A 19,193-nucleotide genomic window follows, 5' to 3' on the forward strand; every position below is an offset into this window, starting at 1 on the left:
AATCCTGGAGTTCCCAGTTTATCGCACACGCTGCACTGACATGCTTGTATTGCATTTAAGGAACATACAGGCCTAAAGATATGCTTCCAAGAACTCTGGATTACAAAAGCGTCAGTGTGCCGTGAATTCCTCATCACAGTAATTCAGAGACAGCGTGTTCTTTACCTTTGTGCAATAGCTGTATTGATGTTGTAAGAAAACCACAAAGATACTAAAACGGTCCTGGCCAATTTCTTGCAAAATTCACTGGGAAAGGCTACAGGAATAAAGGCAGAGTGACCAATGTTGAAAAAATGAACGAGGGCAAAAAGAAACACTGAGATTCACTGTATGACTCAAGGGGAAGTACAAAGAGAGGAAATAAGGAAAGATATAGGCCGAAGCCACTGGCCAGAGTGAGTGAGCGTCTCTGAAAGTGGATGTGAAGGCGGATGAGCCACACCAACCTCCTCTGACTGCATTAACAAAACCTAATGGAACGGCTGGCTCCAAGAGGCCTCGTCATCCATTATCTGACTGTTGCCCTGCGCAACAGAAGAGGCTCACTGTCTCTGTGGCTGCAACTCAGCTATCACACACCATGTTCTATCTTTTCCTTATCCTTATTCCCACCAGCACTAATGAAAATGACTGGTAAATCAATTGTCTGCTACATAAAGGAAGCAGGGGTGTATTGCCTCCGCAAGGAATGGGGCCACAAATCACTCTTAACTAGCAGGTGAGGAAAAGAAGACGATGGTCATATGTCATATTGAGAGGTACGCAGCAGATTTCTTTTTTTTTTCTTTCAAATCAATCACACTGTGCAAAGAAGCAGAGTTTGGTTTTATGGTGAACTGAGGATGCGGTTGTTGAAACACAAAAAAATCCACCTGGTTAAAATCTAATAAATGAGTTTAATGCTCAGCAACATGACTGGATATGAACAGGGCACCTCAGAGAGGAGCCTTTTAGGTGGGTTCACCAGCTATTTCACCCCTCTGTGCTGATAATTCAGCAGTTACAGAATATTTGGGATGTTCTGTCTGATTGAATTATTCTCTGCTATTTACTCACGGAAGTTAGCTTCACATAAGCTTTTTTTGCTTATCTTGTAATTGTTTCACCCTTGTGCTTTCTTCAATATCTGTGCTCAGTTAGCTAATCATTACACATCTGTGTTCAGTTATTAGAGTCCCCGTGTTTTACTGTCCCGTTTTCAGACCGTTTTGTGTTTCATTATTCCTCTAGGGCCTTCTCACCTGAAGTACCACCACAGGAGCTTTTCTCAACAATGTGATAATCTTTTATGATAAACATTATCACCATTTGGATGAAGGATAATACCAAACGGTCGTGATCTTGTGGCTTTGAATACAGGCCCAATTCTGAGATGGAAATCTCTGAAGGGGCTCAGGAATACTCATGAAAACCACTGATAGCGAACATGGTTTGTTTCTGCAACCATAAATGCAAGTTACATACCTTTTGTGCACGAGGAAAAGAAAAAATTCCCAGAAATTCTTTTACGTTGGCACCAGCTCATTATACATTAAAGCTAAGCAGAATGAGCCTCTCATCTGACAAGTCAAACATTTTCTAACTCTGTTTGGTAAAGCACCAGTGATGGCAGAGCAGCATATTAGTACACATTGCATGGGTAACTTACAGAGTGATGTTAAAAGAGTTGATGCAACACAGTGGTTAGGTGCCCCTGTCCCAACTTTTTTGAAACACGTTGCTTGCATCAAAACCAGAAGGAGCTTGTATTTTTAAAGCAATAAAAAGTTTTCCCTTTCAGCATCTGATTTGCTGCCTTTGCATCAACTAAATGTCAGGGTTGAAAACATTAATATAGAAACATTTCTGTTTTTACTTACAGTCTACACAACATCCCAACGCCACATACACGTCACAAATATAACTTTAAAAACAGTGCGATTTAAAGTATTTAGATAGAGTCATCACTTTGTCACATCGTAGACCCCCACACATTTAGCCATTGAATAGGATCTGGCTGTTTTTCCAGTTTTATGCTCATTTACAAGGGGATTACAGGCTGGTGGCGTTTTAAGGAATGTGTGACTCAGAGGAGCTGCTTTAAATTTTCAGAAAGACTACCATTGTGTGTTAAAAGTGGTGCCCGTGTGGAGAGCTAAGGCCAGCACTCCCTCTTACAGTGTATCTTTGGCATTCTGTGATTCTCACCTTGAAGCAATTCAGTGTGGTCAGTGTTTGAGCAGTGGTGAGAAAATGACAGCATCCTCTGAGAATGGAAAGGGGCGATAAACCAAGGGGTGGTTGTGGGTAGGTAGGTAATCTCTCGTTAATCCGTGGCACTTAACCCGACACACACTGACTGCATCCTTTGTGTGGCTGCACAGAGAAAGCGTTTCTCTGCGGCCTGGCGTCGGGAGCAGAAGCAGGTCTGATTCAGGACATTCCCAGGAACACTGGAAGGAAACGAGGACACTGAGCAGCTCTTGCTTAGAGTCTGTGTGTTTTTGTGTCCCCCACTGTCTATTGTAAAGCATGTTGGTAAAAATCCTTTTGGACAAGGCGGCATCAAGTGAAAAATGGTACCACAAGCGTTTCTGCTGAGCCACTGTCTCCAATGATCATGTGATGCCGGGACGTTATGAATTTTGAGGAATTAGGCTCATGTGACGTGACTGTTGTCGGCCATGCCGCTCACGCACCAACCACACAAGAACATTATTTTCCCCTCTAAACAAATGCTCCTTTCTGCTTTTGTCTTCGGCATCTTGTTTTCGCTCCAGCCGACAGTGGTTCATGTCAGCAGATCTCCAAGATGATAATTTCTCGATAATGTGAAATGATTACAAGGAGATCCAACATCCAAGTTAAATTGCCTTTGTGCCTTGTTTGCTGCTTGCAGTCCTCTCACCAGCCCGGCTATGGATTACTCATACTACAGGAAATAATGACGCCAAGGTCCATTAAGTGGGATGGCAGGACATCATATCAGCATTAATCTCCCACTTAGCAGAGCAGCCCCAGGAGGCAGAACAAGATGGAGGGGAGACCAGCGAGAATATAGTTTTCAGCTCTTCTCTACCTGACTTAAATAATTTCATTATTTAATCATTTCATTACTGCTATTATATGACGTAAAACTTGAGTCAAAATATCTTTTTAATTTTGTCATCCCATGGCCTCTCATGTACTACTGCGATCAGGGCAAATAATTTGTTTTCACCTATTAAAAATGCATTAAGCACACACTAATTTACCAGTCATGCTGTCATGGACATTTGCAACTTTTTCCTAAAGTTGCACCAAAGGGATTATGGCCCCAATTCCAAGATGAGTTTCAGTGTTTCATTTCTAATTTGGAGGATTTTCATGCCCATTGATCCCACAAAGGGCTTTCAGTTCTGTGAGATTGTTGGCCTGTCTTGCATGTGCTGCTGTATAAAGGGCTATCCTTAGATTTTAGGCATGTTGCCTCAGGAAATTGTGAGGGCCATGGCAAAATTTTCAGCTTGCACTTCTTGAGATGGTCCATTATGGATTTAGAGGAATTCTAAGGACCTTAATCCTTTCGTATAACGTCATCAGCTCTTTTACAGACAAAGTGATGGTCCCTTTCAGATTTTGCTGGTAACGAGCTAAATCCATTCTTCCCTCTATACGAGTGAATTGCTCCCTGGGCCAATGGGCCCAAAGCATTATCGAGCCACCCCTATGCTTGACTGTTTAACAAGTGTTTGTTTTTTTTCTTGACATTCTTCTCCTTTTTTTTTTACTCCAAATATATATTTACTTATGAGACCAAAAGGTTTTATTTAAACAGCCACAGTGCATGTTTACAGAGTGTACAAGGCTTGTTTAGATGAACATTTGCACACTTCTGACACGAAAGTTTGTGGTGAGCACGCAAGAAATGTTCATTTGAAGAATTCTCCACAAATGACTGCACTGTAGAGCCATAGTAGAACATTACACCATCAATATATATACAGTAATCTAAATCTTCCTGAAAGTCTTGCGCAGTGAAAGAGGGGTTTAACCTCGTGCCACTTGGAAAGCAGTTCATCTCTTATTTATTTAACTCCTCTTTAACAGAAATGTAGTCCTGTATCATTTCATTGGGAATCAAGGGAGTTTACATTTTTACTTACATTCATGTGGTAAAGGAATGTCCCTCAGTTCGAATCAGATCCAATATATTTTCACACACAAAGTAACATTGTTTTATAGATTTAATTTTGCTCGCATTTCATTGCAGATATTGTAACTGTAATTAATTCATTTTCAAACTATGTTCTGGAAAAACCCACGAGTAAGCTCAGTCATTTCGCCAAACAAACTAGACAATGAACAAAGTATTATTTGTATTAGTATTATGTTATGGCAGTAAGTTTGCTTTTATTCTTTAAAAAGAGACTGAGTCAAGTTAAAGTTGTAATAGCAGAAACAGTTAAACGTGGTTCCAGGCCAAACATCATCCAACGAATTTTATTATTAACAGGGTCTACGTCGTGGTTACTTTTTATGGTGCACCGCGCCATCTAGTGTCATTAAGTACTTTTACTGCATTAGGTGATTTTATTTGTAGTTGTCCTTAAAGGTCCCTGAACGACCCAATGGACAGCTAAGTTAGAGATATTCAGTCATTCTGTTTTAGATTTACTCTAAATAGCTATTTACTATAAAATCGATATTAAATTCTACAAGAATTTCTTTCAGAATATACAAATATTATATTATAAATATACAAATACAAGTATTTTTTTCTATGTATTTGTCATACAGAGGAACGGGTTGTCCAGCTATTTGCCTGATCAGAATTCGCTCCTGCTAGCTGTCAGTTGCTGTGAGCGGTGACAGCTGAACATTTCATTTAGTTTATTTGTTGAACGCTGAATTCCGTCGCCACGATGTTCGAGGAAGCCAGTGAAGTGTTTGACAACATGTTCAAATCTTCGTTTCCCCTCACCTTCATTGTGTTTATCCCCGCGGTACTGATCTTGGTATCCCCACTCCCGGCCGAGGCGGCACATGAGTTCACGGTGTACCGCATGCAGCAGTACGACCTCCAGGGACAGCCGTACGGTAAGTCAGGCGTGCCACCTGTGTGTCGATCATAATGCAGTCATTTCGGCATTGACTTGTTTAAAAATAACATAAATATTGGGTGTCCAGCAGCCAGCTCTTCGGCGCATGGTTTACATTCCCAGTGACTGTAAAGGTAACGTCTCAGTGACGGCAACGGAGCTAACAAGCTGCTAATGTAGCCTAGCTTTGCTAGTTGGTAGTAGGCAGTTAGGTCGTTTTAATTTCTAAGCATTCAGCAGGGTCGTTACTCCTAAAATAATGCTGTTATGTTATAACTACGAATGTTCCCTTTATTTGTATTTGAGCTTTTATGACCGAAAGTGGCTAAGCTTAATGAAGAGGTCCATTGGTGCTGTTATTGGACAGGAACCCTTTCTGACACAACTGTGGACCCTTTCTCCCCCTCACACCTTTTTTACCACGATGTCATTCATTAACTGGAGAAATGATTGCGACTTGTGAATACAACCAAAGTAAAGGAAGACTTGGAAAATGAAAGAGCTCATTGAATGTTCATTTTCAATTTCACGGTCGTATTTTAGGAGTCGTCATACTTGTATAATTTACTTGGAAATGAGAGTAAAATGTTCTTCCTAACAAAGATGCAGCTCTATTTGTACATTTCAGTTGGAAATGCTGAATAGTAGCTTCTGTCTCTTTAAGAACTACTCCCTAAGGGCCCACTCTCCTCTGATTGTTAAAAAATGGCAGCGTGCCAGGAAGCTGCTCTTTGGATCAGCTATAGAGGGTCCACTCTTTATGCTTCACTGTGCAACACATTCTTGACTTGATGCATGATGGTCCTGAAGCAATACATGCTGGTTGGAAGTCTTCTTCAGTGTTTGCCGGTGTCGGTAAACATCACTTTGTCACATGACATTAAAACCATGTGGGATACCTGCAGGAGGCACAGGTAAGATGAGGCAGCGGCTCATCCAGCGGATGATTCAGTGAATCCAGCGGCCTGGATTCACTGAAGGCTTCTCTGGCATGAGACGTAATGCGTTATTATCCTCAGATCAGTTATCTTCTATGGTGATCTTGGCTTTGAAATGAGGGGTGACGGGATGAAAATAAGGCGGAAAATAATGACTGCTTTTGGTTCAGCATTCCTTCTAAACCTTCGGAGAGATGGTGTGGGGTAGATTTTCTACGTTTGAGGGATTTCTGTGTCAGTAAACCTCTCACGAAACGCCACATTTTTCATCATCACTCCTCCTGTTGTTGAAAACTAATTCATAAACGCGACTTGACTCCACACAGTTGTCTGATCTGCATGAACAGATTTAAATCCTCATCTACAGTTGAACGACATTACAAGGAACTTCCTGAAGTACAAAAATGTGTTGTTTTATTTAATGTGAAGTGCGCAGAAAAGCCTTTTAAAGCCTTTGAAAGAGCTTTGTCGAGTATGATAAAAGGCATGCGATCTTATGACCTCCTGTCAAACCTAAAGCTTTTTAAAAGATGTATCCACCATTTAGGCTGCTGTTGCTGGAGAAAATGTCTTGCCGAAAGGAAATGCTCTTGTTAAAATGATTCTCTTAACTGTTATTCCTGCAAAATCAGCTGCTGCGAGCGACTCTTATCCAACATTGTGTCCAACTTGATCGCAGCTGTCCACGTTCTAACACAGTCGTCGGCTCTCGTTGGCACATGAAATCGGCTGCAGGCGACCAGAGATGCACCTGAACGCACCTGTTGTCAGGCTAGAAGTGATGTGAAGCGATAAGGGAGGAGTTTGTCTTTTAAATGGAGGAATATCCATTTGTGGGTGCGAGGCGGCATTATTAAGAAACAACCATTATCTCTCAGGGCAAGGTTTACTGTCTCATTAATGGTTCACGAGATAAACATGCTACAGGGCAAAAAAAAAAGAAAAGAAAAACGCCTGTATTCATTTGCTGGTTAATGTACACCCTGGTGGCTTCACTCATCCATTTATTACCACCTGTTGTTTTGCTCTCAAACAACCCTTGTGGGTTTGTATGAACCTTTTGCTCGAGGTGCCGTTTATCGCTGGATTTAAGCTGGACCCGTCTGGTACACCATTTAAATGGTGTATCATTTAAACTCCGCCTATGCAACACACCATTTACACAGGAGGAAAGTGTAAACGGTGTGTACCCAGAGAGCATTTTGCCTCTCTTTGATACTCTGCTGTGGTTTCTTGTCATGTTGTCACATAACCTGTAATTACGTGGACATGTGGGGGAAAAAACCAACTCGGCATCTGCCTGTAGATTGTGTTTTTGATACATTTGCGTCTTTTGTCTTCAGGGACCAGGAATGCCATCTTGAATACGGAGGCCCGCACCGTGGAGGCAGAGGTACTAAGTCGTCGCTGTGTTATCATGCGGCTGGCTGACTTCTCCTACGACAAGTACCAGAAAGCTCTGCGCCAGTCAGCGGGGGCTGTGGTCATCATCCTGCCCAAGAACATGTCTGCTATGCCGCAGGACATAGTTCAGGTAATGAGGCGCTTTGTCCTCTTTCTCCTCCTTCAGCTCCCCATGTACTTTTCATCTGAAACGCCAGCGTGAATACCTCTGATCCCTTTATTTTTGAAGGGTTCCCACTCAGCTTTCCCAAGATTAGTATGACTCAAAAGCAGATTAAAGTATTCGGGGGGGGGGAAATCGTGACAAAGCCAGGAGTTTGCAACGTTTCTAACCCTTAACAGCAACTGAATAATCTTTCGTACGCTAAAAATGTTCTGATTAATAAAGCCGCCCACTTTATAAGTGGGCAACTGAAGCATTTGATGAATTACTCATTTTGTTACACAATGAATTTCCATTTTTGGAGATTTATTGTGTGAATCTTTTAAATTTTTTTTTGGTAAATATTCCAGGAAAACTGTTCTTTGCAAGCAAATTGTTTCCTTCCATCACTCCTCTAAAAACACGAGTAAACACGGCCAAACGGAGCCGTCTTGTCTTATTCAAGCTGCTGTTCTCCTCAGCAGCAGTTCATGGAGTTGGAGCCAGAGATGTTGGCGACTGAAACCATCGTCCCCGTCTACTTTGCGATGGAGGACGACGAGCTGCTGTCCATCTACACTCAAACCCTGACCTCCTCGTCCTCTCAGGGTACCTTATCGGCAGCCGAAGGTATTTTTTTTTATTAATTTTTTTTATTCGTACAACACAAACTGTAGCACACGTATGATTTGAATGTCGGGTCTTTTTAGCCGAGCAGCACGTATGATGGTTTGTCGGCTCTTACAGTCCCAATTCGTGGTTGTGTAATTGATGTGTTTTCTGCAGTGCTGCTGCATACAGCCACGGCCAATGGCTTTCAGATGGTGACCAGTGGAGCTCAGAGCAAAGCCATCAGTGACTGGGCCATCACCAGTTTAGAGGTGAGAGACGCAGAGCTGAAATCTGAATCTGCAAATGAATCAGCTGACTCACACACTCACACACGCAGGATGAATTTAAGTAAAAAATTGTGAGCAATAACAGGTCTGTTTTCCTCCTAAAGCCAAAAAGCTGTCTTAAACTACATGAAGTGAGTCTCTTTTAACGATTTAACCTGCCACATGCATGGTTTTAAAATGGGGGGTTGACAGCCAAAGTTTCATGACCAGCAACACACTGAAAAAGTCCAAAAACCTACTTTCACATGATTTTATGGAGACTTGACCTGAGAGCGGATCTCCTCAAATCAGCCCCGTCTCCGCTCTTTGTTCCCGATGATGTGGTTGGATTTAAATTCCTGAACGAAAACCAGCTTGTGTACTTAAAGCTGTGCACAGGAAGAATTTGTGTTTTTTTTCTCTTTTTTTTAATTTTTTTTTTTTTTAGCTCTCTTTGATACAGATGGCCTTGATTTATACTGTGCTCCGTATTTTTTTTATTTCTTATTATCTCAAGGTCCAGCTAGTTCTTTGTGTGACTGTAAAAAAAAAAAACAGAAAAAGAAAACAGTTTTTCTAAAGCGCCACATTTTAAGGAGGTTTTTGTTCCTTCGTTACTCGAGAGTTAAATGCTTGCTGAAGGATTTTCCTGGCTTCAATTCGTTGGGTTTGAGGGTAGTTCAAACAGTTGGAGTCAGAAATACTTGAACACAAAGCTGGATTGAAATGATACTTTAGAACTTTCTAATCTGAGATTTATTTTAAAACCAGCAGGGAAAACAATGCTTTATTCACCTGACTAGCAGATGGAAAGAAGGCATTAGCTAAACCTAATACGTATATATATATATATATATATATAGATGGATAAATATGCGTGTTAGACTTATGGCTCTTTGGTTTGTTTTCCAGGGTCGTCTGTCTGGAGTTGGAGGAGAGGACCTTCCCACTATAGTCGTGGTTGCTCATTACGACTCTTTTGGTGTTGCTCCAGTACGTTAACTCCTCATCTTTTCTTACTTTGTCATTACTTACAACTTCCTCACATTCTTCACAGGACACATTTACATCCATCTGAAATCTTTTAGTCCGCAAACACGAGTAAGATTTAGTTAAATGGAATAACTCGTTTAGGCAAAAACGTAACGGTTCATTTCAGTGTTCCAGCACATTTGCCAGCAGAGTAATTGGGCTTTGTGTGTTGCTGTGTTTAGTGGCTGTCATATGGAGCAGACTCTAACGGTAGCGGAGTCTCCATGTTGTTGGAGCTGGCTCGCCTCTTCTCCAAACTCTACACCTACAAGAGGACGCATGCCGCGTGAGTAAAGAGGCTCACATCACAAACATGTTCAAGTTAACACAAACTAAACCTCCGAGCTGCATACTCCCAGTCAGCGGTGCGGGCTTCAGTAGAAGTCGTATTGCTTGTTGACCTCACGGATGTGAACATGAGTCCTAATCGGTTTGCATCTGTTTTAGTTTGTGCTCTGCTCTGAACACTCTTCAAACTATCTGCTGCCAATAAGACTGAATGTGTTCTAAACACTGCCGCCCACTGGCTGCAACTGAAAGTCAGAGAATGACTTAATGCCTTCCACATACAGGAAGCTGCATGAGACAGCAGGGTGATGCCTGAAACCTGATTGGAGCACATAATTATCATTGGTATTTAATACTGCATTTGATGGGAACTTGGAATTTCACAAAGATTACAAAACAATCAAAGAACAGGAATAGTTTCTCAGCCTTATGTCTGATTTTACATCCTTTGTGTAGTTAAGTGAGCTGCATGTGTGTTTATGAGAAAACAAAACACACTGAGAACCACACTGCTGTCATTTCCTGTCAAAGTTGTCGCCAGCTGGGCAGCGTTCGCTCAACATCATTTTTCAAACTATCTCGTTACTCGTTTTGCACAGGCTCTGTTTTTTTTTTGTTGTTGTTTTTTTTCAAATCTATTTTGCATCCTGTGTTTTACATTGTAAATTTCACGTATATGAATTGTGTCTCCTGCTGTTCAGGTACAACCTGCTGTTCTTTGTGTCCGGTGGAGGAAAGTTTAACTACCAGGGCACCAAACGCTGGTTGGAGGACAACCTGGACCACACAGGTGCTGCTCAGTATTCCTGACACGCAACGAAAAGAGGCCTTAAAGCAGTTCCCTAAAGCTCGATTGCGTCATTTGGTTGTTTTCTGTAGCATACGTTGATGCGGTTGATGAGTGTGGGACCTAATGACATAGTGCTCTCTTTGAAATATGGAAACCCCACCACAGCAGCACAAATGCTATGCATGAACCTCGTAGTGGCGTTCTCTGACCTCCACACAACGAGGCGTCGGCGCAGTTATTCGTAACCAGCGATTTTGATATCAGTGCCTGGGATCCGTCATTTCATGATTATCTGTTGTGTTTAAGACAAACTCGGCTTTAACTCGAGTAAGACTCCGTACGGGCTAGCAAACGCAAACGGCTGCTGATTTTGATCACATTTGCAATTTGCAGGCTGAGTGCTTATGCATGGTGCTCAGCAATTAACTGACCTTTAATTTAGTTTACAGTGACCTTTAACAATAATGAAAAGATGAAAAACAAAGCATAAAACTAATACAGTACCGCATTCCATCTCACAACAAGTGCTACGGTTTCGTCTTCCGTGATGAATAGTGCGTGTGGCACTATTTTGCCATTAACCTCCAAACTGACTTCGCCAGTTTCCGTGCGTCTTTGGTTCAGCTCGAGTTGACATGATAAAGAGTTTGTTGACCGAGCTGTTTCGAGGAGGAAAAAGTTGGAACACCTCAAGGAAATGTTCACACGAGTGAATCTTTGGTCCTTGGATTGCAGAGGGTTATTCCCTGTAGCTGCAGCGCACGTCTCAAGAGGTGACCCGGGCCTCCAGTCTGACCCGGGCCTCCAGGCTGACCGTGTATTTCCCGCCACCTCTATAGACTGACCTCATCATTACTCAGTAAATGAATGTTGCTTTGGAAGTCACTCAGTAATTATTGTAACTAATCATAAACATAATGCTGAGCAAAATAACGGAACGGGTCAATAATTAGTTAAAGAGAAAATATTTGTTTAATAAATCTACTAAACGAAAGATTGATTGTTATATTGGCCAATTAGAAGAATCGCTGTCACCGGCAGCCTTACAGTTCGTACGGCAGAGGATGCTATTTGCCTACATGCATGCATTTTGTGACGTCTCAATGCATCACCCTGTCTGTCCACGCTTTTCAAATTTATTTTTTTTTTCTCTCTCCCTCAACAGACTCCAGTTTGCTTCAGGACAACGTAGCCTTTGTGTTGTGTCTGGACACGTTGGGAAACAGCGACTCTCTGCACCTTCACGTGTCCAAACCTCCTAAAGAGGGAACGCCTCAGTTTTTTCTGCTCAAAGAGCTGGAGCTGGTACGAGCCCAGAGACACAACTCCGTCATGCACTCATTTGAATAGAAAAATGTCCAATTGAACTTTTACTGTGTTCGTGATCCCATAACCTGCACTGACATGTCTTTAGAGGCGTTTGAAACAAACACACTCGTGCTGCTTCGCACAGTTAATTCCTGATTTCCCTCGCAGTTTAAACCCAGAGCGCTCCGCACGGTAACAAAGCTGTAACTCGTAGCTGTAATCACTGTCTCGCAGGTGGTCGCAAGTCAATATCCAGAGGTCAAGTTCTCCATGGTCCACAAGAAAATCAACCTGGCCGACGACATGCTGGCCTGGGAACATGAGCGCTTTGGGATCCGCCGACTGCCGGCCTTCACCCTGTCCCATCTGCCCTCGCACCGCTCGGCTCAGCGCTCCAGCATCATGGACGTGCGGTCAGTGTCCCCCTCCTCTCACCACGGAGTGGGAGAGCCACCTGCTGGGTGGGTTCATTACTGCAAGTCACTGGAATCAATCCATCTTCACTCCTCTCCAGACTTCTGTTAGATCTCTGCCTTGACAGTGCTGTGTTAGATGTGTCACCTCTGCATTCACGTCTCCCTTAGTTGTTCATTTCTGTCTCCCTCTTTGTATTGGCAAATCTTCCACATTTCAGTCTTCCTGTTTGGGATCGGATGCTACTTTCGGTTTCACTTCTCCTTGCTGCTCAGTGTTTCTGGTTTCTTCCTCTTTTTTAACTGTCTGCGAACTTGTGGTTCTGTATTCCAGGCCTCATGTAGATGTGAAGAAGCTCAGCAGAAACGCCAAGGTGGTAGCAGAGGCGCTGGCCAGGGTCATCTACAACCTCACAGAGAAGGTATAAACGGATGGAGGGAGAGATAAACTGATGCTCTGCTTGTTTTCAGCATATAACTTTTTGTTGCGCTCTTTTCAAAGGGGGCACCGGGAGACCTGCAGATTTTCACAGAACAAATGGTACGCCTGTCCGTTTCTCTGCCCTCCTCACTAGAGTCTGATGTTTTGAATCAGAAGTTACTCTCATAGACGACAAAAAAAAAAAAATCAGTCTGAACTCCCAAGTCCTGTGTGCTCGCATGTCTCTGTTGTGATGTGGTTTGTGTTCCACGTCAGCAGGTGCAGGAGGAGCATCTATCAGCAGTCGTGGACTGGCTCACGGCGCAGCCCCGAGCCGCACAGCTGGTGGACAAAGACAGCAGCGTCGTCTCCACCCTGGAGTATCACCTCGGACGCTACCTCAAGGACGTCAAGAGACACTATGTCAAAGCTGACAAAAGGTGAAGAAAAGGGTCACAACAAATGGGCGACTTTTAAACCAAACTTTCCAAAGATTTAAAAAAAAAAAGGCACTTTATTAGTTACTACAAAGCAGTGTTTTCCCTGCTATGTGAACACCCTTTAGTCTTGATTTTGAAATGACAATTATAAGAAATAATCTTGTAATTTAGATGTTTAGTTTACATGGATACGGGATTTTATTAGAGCAGAGCGACAGTCTGGGAATGACACATAGTCTTAATGGGCTGCTTTTCAGTCACAGTTTCTGATGCGCTTCGGGGTCTGACTAAAGAAACTGAAAAGTATGTGAATGAGACAAGCCTTACTGGTAATTCTGTTGTGTTGCATTATGTTTCAAGGCCCATTTGAGTCTAGTTGAGCATGTAAATCGAGCGGCAACTGCATTATCGAGGTGTGTTAGTCTGGTTTTGGTCGGACTAACATGTCTACATGCACTTTAGGTTTGGTCAGACTAACACGATCATTTGTTTTTGTGTCCAAAAGTAAAAAGATCTACTGTAACGCGTTATTCTGACCCGTTTGCTTATCATGACACCAAAGTGAGCTTTTAATCTTCTTCTCTTCAGGGATCCAGAGTTTGTATTCTACGACCAGCTGAAGCAGACCATGAATGCTTACAGGTGTGGTTTAATTTGTTTCATTATGGCTCTAAACTGATACCTCAGTGCTGCTTTTCCTTCTTACAGATTCTGTTCTTCTCTTTAGTCCCTTTCAAGTGGCAACTCAATGTATCGTGTGTGAATCTGGCTTCTTGGTGCTTTTCTGTGACCTGGAAAACATAAACTTATCACTTTGAACACGGCTCAAATGGGAGCTGCTGGAGTCACATGAACAGACACACAGAAGTGGTTTGTTAGTGTGACACGAGCTCAGCAGTTCATTTTAACTGGATGAACAGCTGTGCTGTTCAAACTTTCCTCCTCCGGGATTTTATCTACAGTCCTATAACTTAAGTTGTCTTTTTTGCATCGTCTGAGACAAATAAACAAGAGGAAATAGTTTTAACCACAGAAGTTTCCGCTTCCTGTCCGATTATTTATATTTGGTTCAGTTTAACACAAAGCTGCCTGTTTATTTGCCTGACTTGAATTTTCATGTAATCATGGAAATGGTACAGAAGATTGAGATGTTTATTGCAACTTAAGTCATTTCTTCTTCTGTACCTTTGAAGCACATCTTTGCTTACCAGAGCTGCTCCAGTCTGTGTCACAGTGGCTCTCAGTGTTTTTAGGCTAATGATATGTCACCATATCAGTGAGTCGGCCTGCATCGGAGCCAAAGTAGAGCTTTTCGGTGTTTTTTTTTAAACCAGGAATAATTGTTAAAGGGTAAACTGCTTTACGTCTGAGTCAGGAATCGACACAGCTGACAGTCGGCCACACTGATTTATTGCAGCTTTATAAAAGATTCCTGCTAATTGTAAAGTTGTGAGAATCTTTTCTCTCAGTCTCATGCTTAATTTTCATTCACACTGTTCTCATGTCAGAACACCCCTCCTTAGTATGTCAAAGATTTTTTTTCTTGTTTTTCTATAAACCTCCACTGTTGCCTCCACTTTGTGTCTCACTAGTGATTTTTCTTTTCTCTCTCTCTCTCTCTCTCCCACTCAGAGTGAAGCCAGCTATTTTTGACCTGCTGCTGGCTGTCTGCATTGCAGCCTACTTAGGAATGATGTATCTAGCTATCCAAGTAAGTCCCTGTATTATTGCTGCAGTCTGTGCCTCAGTTCCAACACGCACCGCATTACACAAATGTGAGAGGCATCACTCTGACAAAGTGGTTACTTTTCACTATATATATATATGATAAAATGCAGGGATTTTTTTTTTCTTAGTCTCACTTACAATGACATATCATCTACTTGGTGTCTGATCAGAAAAAACTTGTTCAGTTTTAGGTAAGGTGCGTTTCGACGGGCAACCCAGAACTTAAAAGGACCGCAGCATAACTGCTGTGAAACAAACTGCTTTCTTGAGATCAGTCTGAGCTCCTCGTTCATTTTGAAGCTCCCAAATGCTTGGAATATTCAGTCAGTCTGAAATACAGGTTAAAGCAGAAGACGCTGAGGAAAGGGATCCAAATGAATCTCACAGTTTTGTTGCAATGATTATTTTCCAATGAGTAGAATCAAAGAGTGAGAGGAGAATTGTCTTTTACTTTTGATGGTGTGCACATTTTCATGTCTTACGTTGTTCATCTTGCCTTGGAAAGTGAAATAAACGCTGTCTCTTCTCTCGCTGTCTCCCTGCAGAACTTTGGAGTCCTCTACAGTGTCGTCCGTAGAATCACGCAACCCAAGGCCAAGGCCCATTAAGGCCTTTTATCTTCCTGTTCCTACCATACTCTTTCCTCAAGACACTCTAGCCAGTAAGAATGCAGAAGCTGGACTGAGCTGCTGTTCTCGTGATGGTTTTGACACCAGCAAAATCACTTCCATTTCCTTCTTCCAGATGCACAAACTATGATGTCAGATCCTGTCTTGCTGCCAACTTTGTCCATGTGGTCTCATGGACCAGAATAATCAGGAATCATTTTTCTCTCCGCACATGTCTCGGCTGTCATGTGAGCCCTCATCACTTGCGTTGGACATATTTCATTATTTGGCTCTTGTGAAAGGTGTTCCGTTTGTCCACAGCTTACAGTTTTTAGATCTGATTGAACGAGTTTGGGGTCTGCTGTACTGGTCACTGGTTATCTGTCCTCTCAGTAGACTCAGTAGAAGCCACACTGACTGACGTCTTATTGTATCAGGCAGCTAGAGGGAGAAATTGACTGCAAAGAGTTTAGCCCAGCGTGTCGTTAAGAGATGTGTTCACCTGTTTGCTACAGAAAAAGTTGGCATTTTTCTTGTTTTTCTTAATGCTGTACTCACATGCACTTATGTTTGTTGAAAGAGTTGTTGATCTCGTAAAAACCCAGCCCTCATTGTACAAAAAAAAAAAAAAGACTGTGCCGGCTTCTGGAGTCATCCTGGTGTTAAAATTTCCTCTCCTTAAACTGGAAAGACTGTCACTCAGAACATAAACGGAGAATATTTCAAAGTACAAAGGTTGTAGCACTGGAAGATCATGCTTTGGTTCATCTGAAGCCTCGGATAAACCCAAGCATGCAGAGAGGACCTTTTTTTTTTTTTAACCATTCATTCATTTGTAGAGTCCTAATCCAGCTAATTGGTTGAATACATAATGCTGGAGAAATTGTGAAAAACCCCCAATTTGTGGCGACATCTGTGATCACAAAGTGCAAAACGCAGCTCAAACCAGGAGGAGTTTGGCGTTTGTTCGCGCCTCCCTGCAGAGTGACTCCTTCTTTCGGCCCTGCATCTCTTACAGAGTGATCCTGAGGTCACAACATCACACAATTTACTCTTTGAGAATACATATGAGCATGTGAGAGTTTTTTCTGGGGGGGAGGGCACAGAGCTCTCGTTTGTCAGACGATCAATGAAACTGACTCCTCAAACTGTTGTACCGTTTACAGAAAAGACAGTTTGTCAACGTGAAATGTGAAGACGTGTTTAAATAATCTTTGGGCCATCAATACTGATTGTGTATGAATCTCCCCACTTAATGTAGGAGTGTCGTAATTTTGCTTCTTCGTCACCTTTTCTCTACTCGTTTGTTCCATGTTGCAGTAACCTGCCGTGTTATTTTGACCGCTGACGTCCTCTTTAAATTCCGAGGCCGGGGTCACTAAAGGTCACACGCTGCCGCTGCGTTTTCTTATCTAATCGGTTCCTGTCGGGTGTGTAACAGTACTTTGCCAATACATTGACCCCTTTAATTCTTTGTACAATGTTGCAGGGAGTGGGACCTTTTTACTGAGCGGCAAAAAGTGTGATTTGATTGTCAATCGGGCGGCGTGGTGTTTATACGTTGGACGTCTTAAAATGGGCAGCAATTTGGGATAAATGAGGTTAAAAAAAAATAAATATCGATCAGATTTGTTTGTGTAAAAGTAAATACTCCAGCGTTGCCTTGACCTTTTTCTTGTTGTAGGTTAATGTTGTTTACCTGTTTTGTTTTTTTGTGGTTTTTTCTATTTTTCCCATCATACTGCATGACTTCTGGACCCAGTCAATACGGTAAGAGTGACGGGACATTTTATGTACCGCCGAAAGAGAAGGAAACTGTGTGGTAGATACGAGTTCTAAGTTATTGGAGCGTTTTGTTTTTCGTGTGCACTGAAATGAACTTTCGTCTCCTCCGAAGCCCGTTTCACCTCATCCATGACACTTGATCTTTGCAATGAAAATGATATCGGTTGTGATTGAAAATAAATTCCGGACGAAAAGAAAAAAAGAGAAGAGACGTTTGTTTCCTTGTTCAATGATGTTTTATTTCATGAGAAACGATGAAACAATAACATTTGCTTAATGGTATTAAAACCGTATTACAAAAGAGCAAATAATCTTCACCAAGTAGTCACATTTCAGAAAAATGGTCAAATTCAGTTTGAGAAACTTGGGGTAATTTGTGACGCTAACAGTGTTGTCAGTGGTCCAAAAGAAAAATCAATAAAATAACATTTTGAAGTAGGATTCAATTCACGATCCTTCAGTCATAGATTAAAAATTTTCCCTTTTCCATTTTGATCTACGTATCAACAATAAATACTAATAAATTACAGTGCAAAGTGTAAGAAATACTCGCAGGGCATTTCTGCCCGTCGCACTCGACCAGCTTCTTGTTGGACGTCATCGCTGACTCTCACAAACACTTGCCTCATTGTTTTGGTGGACATTTTGGCACGATTGAAATATTAATGAAGATACTTTGGGTGGCTGGGGGGGGGGGTTTAGAAAGCAACTCACCTATTATGCCCAAAATCTCTCATCCAGGGCATGCTTCACGATCCCTTTTCTCATAGTCTCACTGATCTGTCACAGTGACACCGCAGTGATAAATCAACTAAAGGCTCATTTTATCCCCCACTACCAATGATTTAATATGAATGCAAACGGGCATGTATGGTCTAGAGTCTGGACCCTATCTCACCCTAACTTACTTTATCTTAGCCCTGTCAGTTTTGCTGCTCAGTCTACAATGAAGACGCCAAACATGTCACAGCCAGGTGCGCCTGTCAGTTCTGCAGCTTTTCCGCTCCCTTCACCAACACCACCCCCTTCTTACGTTTTATTAACTGATCATAATGTATGGAGAACGGGGCGTGATAAGCCAGAGCCTGCACACGAGCTATATCATACCATACATACAGAAATCCACTGCATCCTATGTGAGAAGGTGGTCCAATCAATTAAACTGGCTTGTGTTTTTATCGTTTTGATCATCACTTAATTTTCTTTGGGCTAAACCTTATCAAGCGAACACAGAGACGACAATTTTTTTTTTCACTTGCGTGTCATTCTGTGCCTTACTGAGCAGAGCTTCAGACAATTTAAAGAAGCCTGTAAGCAAACACTGGAGTTGAAGCTAGTGAACGCTCCAAAAAAATCCAAACAGTTTTGATGTGTTTTGCTTTCCACTTTGGATCATTAGGAGAAGTCAGGCAACTGTACTTTTTAACTTTACTGAAAATCAGATGACTTGAGTGTCTGTCTTGAGTTTTCTCATCAACTTGGAGCTGAAGGTTTATGGGGATTAAAACATTTACCTTGCATGGAAAACTGATGGCAAAACTACTGTAAAAAGAAGGCTGTTTTTTGGGGGTTTTTTTTGGTGTTTTTTTTTTTTCCACTGATTTGAAAAGAAAAAGTCCAATATCGCAATGAAACAGCTCATTGATTTATAAATGTCCACAAAAGCCGAATATACCCTGAGGTGTTAAAAATAGAGACTGTGGTGTAAACAGAGAAGTTTTGTTTAGTTGCATTCACAATCTCAATGCCCACCTTCAGGAGTAGAGGCATCAGGTCACATATTTGTGTTGTAGTGCGACAAAGGGGCTCCCGGCTCAGATGTTACTACTGTCACATGACCAAAATAACAGAAAACTATGGATGATCTAGTCTCACAGTTGAACAGGAAGAACAGACCAGGTTTCCTACGGTACAGATGTGCAGTGACTACAGTACAATGAGCGTGAGCAAGCATTCAG

At 42.0% G+C, this 19,193-nt stretch overlaps 1 protein-coding gene across 5 annotated transcripts; it reads left to right on the forward strand.

Annotated features, from left to right (window-relative positions):
• The first annotated feature begins 4,791 nt into the window (after positions 1-4,791).
• Positions 4,792-17,437, forward strand: ncln (nicalin). 5 transcript variants are annotated; one of them, XM_072389506.1, is made up of 15 exons: positions 4,792-5,058; positions 7,342-7,532; positions 8,030-8,174; positions 8,331-8,425; positions 9,335-9,415; positions 9,637-9,740; positions 10,444-10,532; positions 11,698-11,837; positions 12,075-12,301; positions 12,588-12,675; positions 12,756-12,794; positions 12,951-13,114; positions 13,703-13,756; positions 14,747-14,825; positions 15,388-17,437. In XM_072389506.1, the coding sequence occupies exons 1-15, from the start codon at positions 4,884-4,886 to the stop codon at positions 15,448-15,450; spliced, it is 1,734 nt and encodes a 577-aa protein (XP_072245607.1). In that variant the 5' UTR covers positions 4,792-4,883; the 3' UTR covers positions 15,451-17,437. The 5 variants fall into 5 exon arrangements, with proteins under 5 accessions (XP_072245607.1, XP_072245608.1, XP_072245610.1 ...); XM_072389507.1 differs by having other exon boundaries at positions 12,954-13,114; XM_072389509.1 differs by having other exon boundaries at positions 12,075-12,253.
• Positions 17,438-19,193: the final 1,756 nt, after the last annotated feature.

Source organism: Leuresthes tenuis, unplaced genomic scaffold (genome assembly GCF_036924035.1).
Source record: "Leuresthes tenuis unplaced genomic scaffold, fLeuTen1.0.hap1 SCAF_7, whole genome shotgun sequence".
NCBI lineage: Eukaryota > Metazoa > Chordata > Actinopteri > Atheriniformes > Atherinopsidae > Leuresthes > Leuresthes tenuis.

Excerpts from the sequence above, each read along its gene's own strand:
- ncln (XM_072389506.1), top strand. The coding sequence starts at position 4,884 with ATGTTCGAGGAAGCCAGTGAAGTGTTTGACAACATGTTCAAATCTTCG. Across the intron at positions 5,059-7,341 it reads CCTCCAGGGACAGCCGTACG|GGACCAGGAATGCCATCTTG; the intron begins GTAAGTCAGGCG and ends TTTTGTCTTCAG. Across the intron at positions 13,115-13,702 it reads TATGTCAAAGCTGACAAAAG|GGATCCAGAGTTTGTATTCT; the intron begins GTGAAGAAAAGG and ends TCTTCTCTTCAG.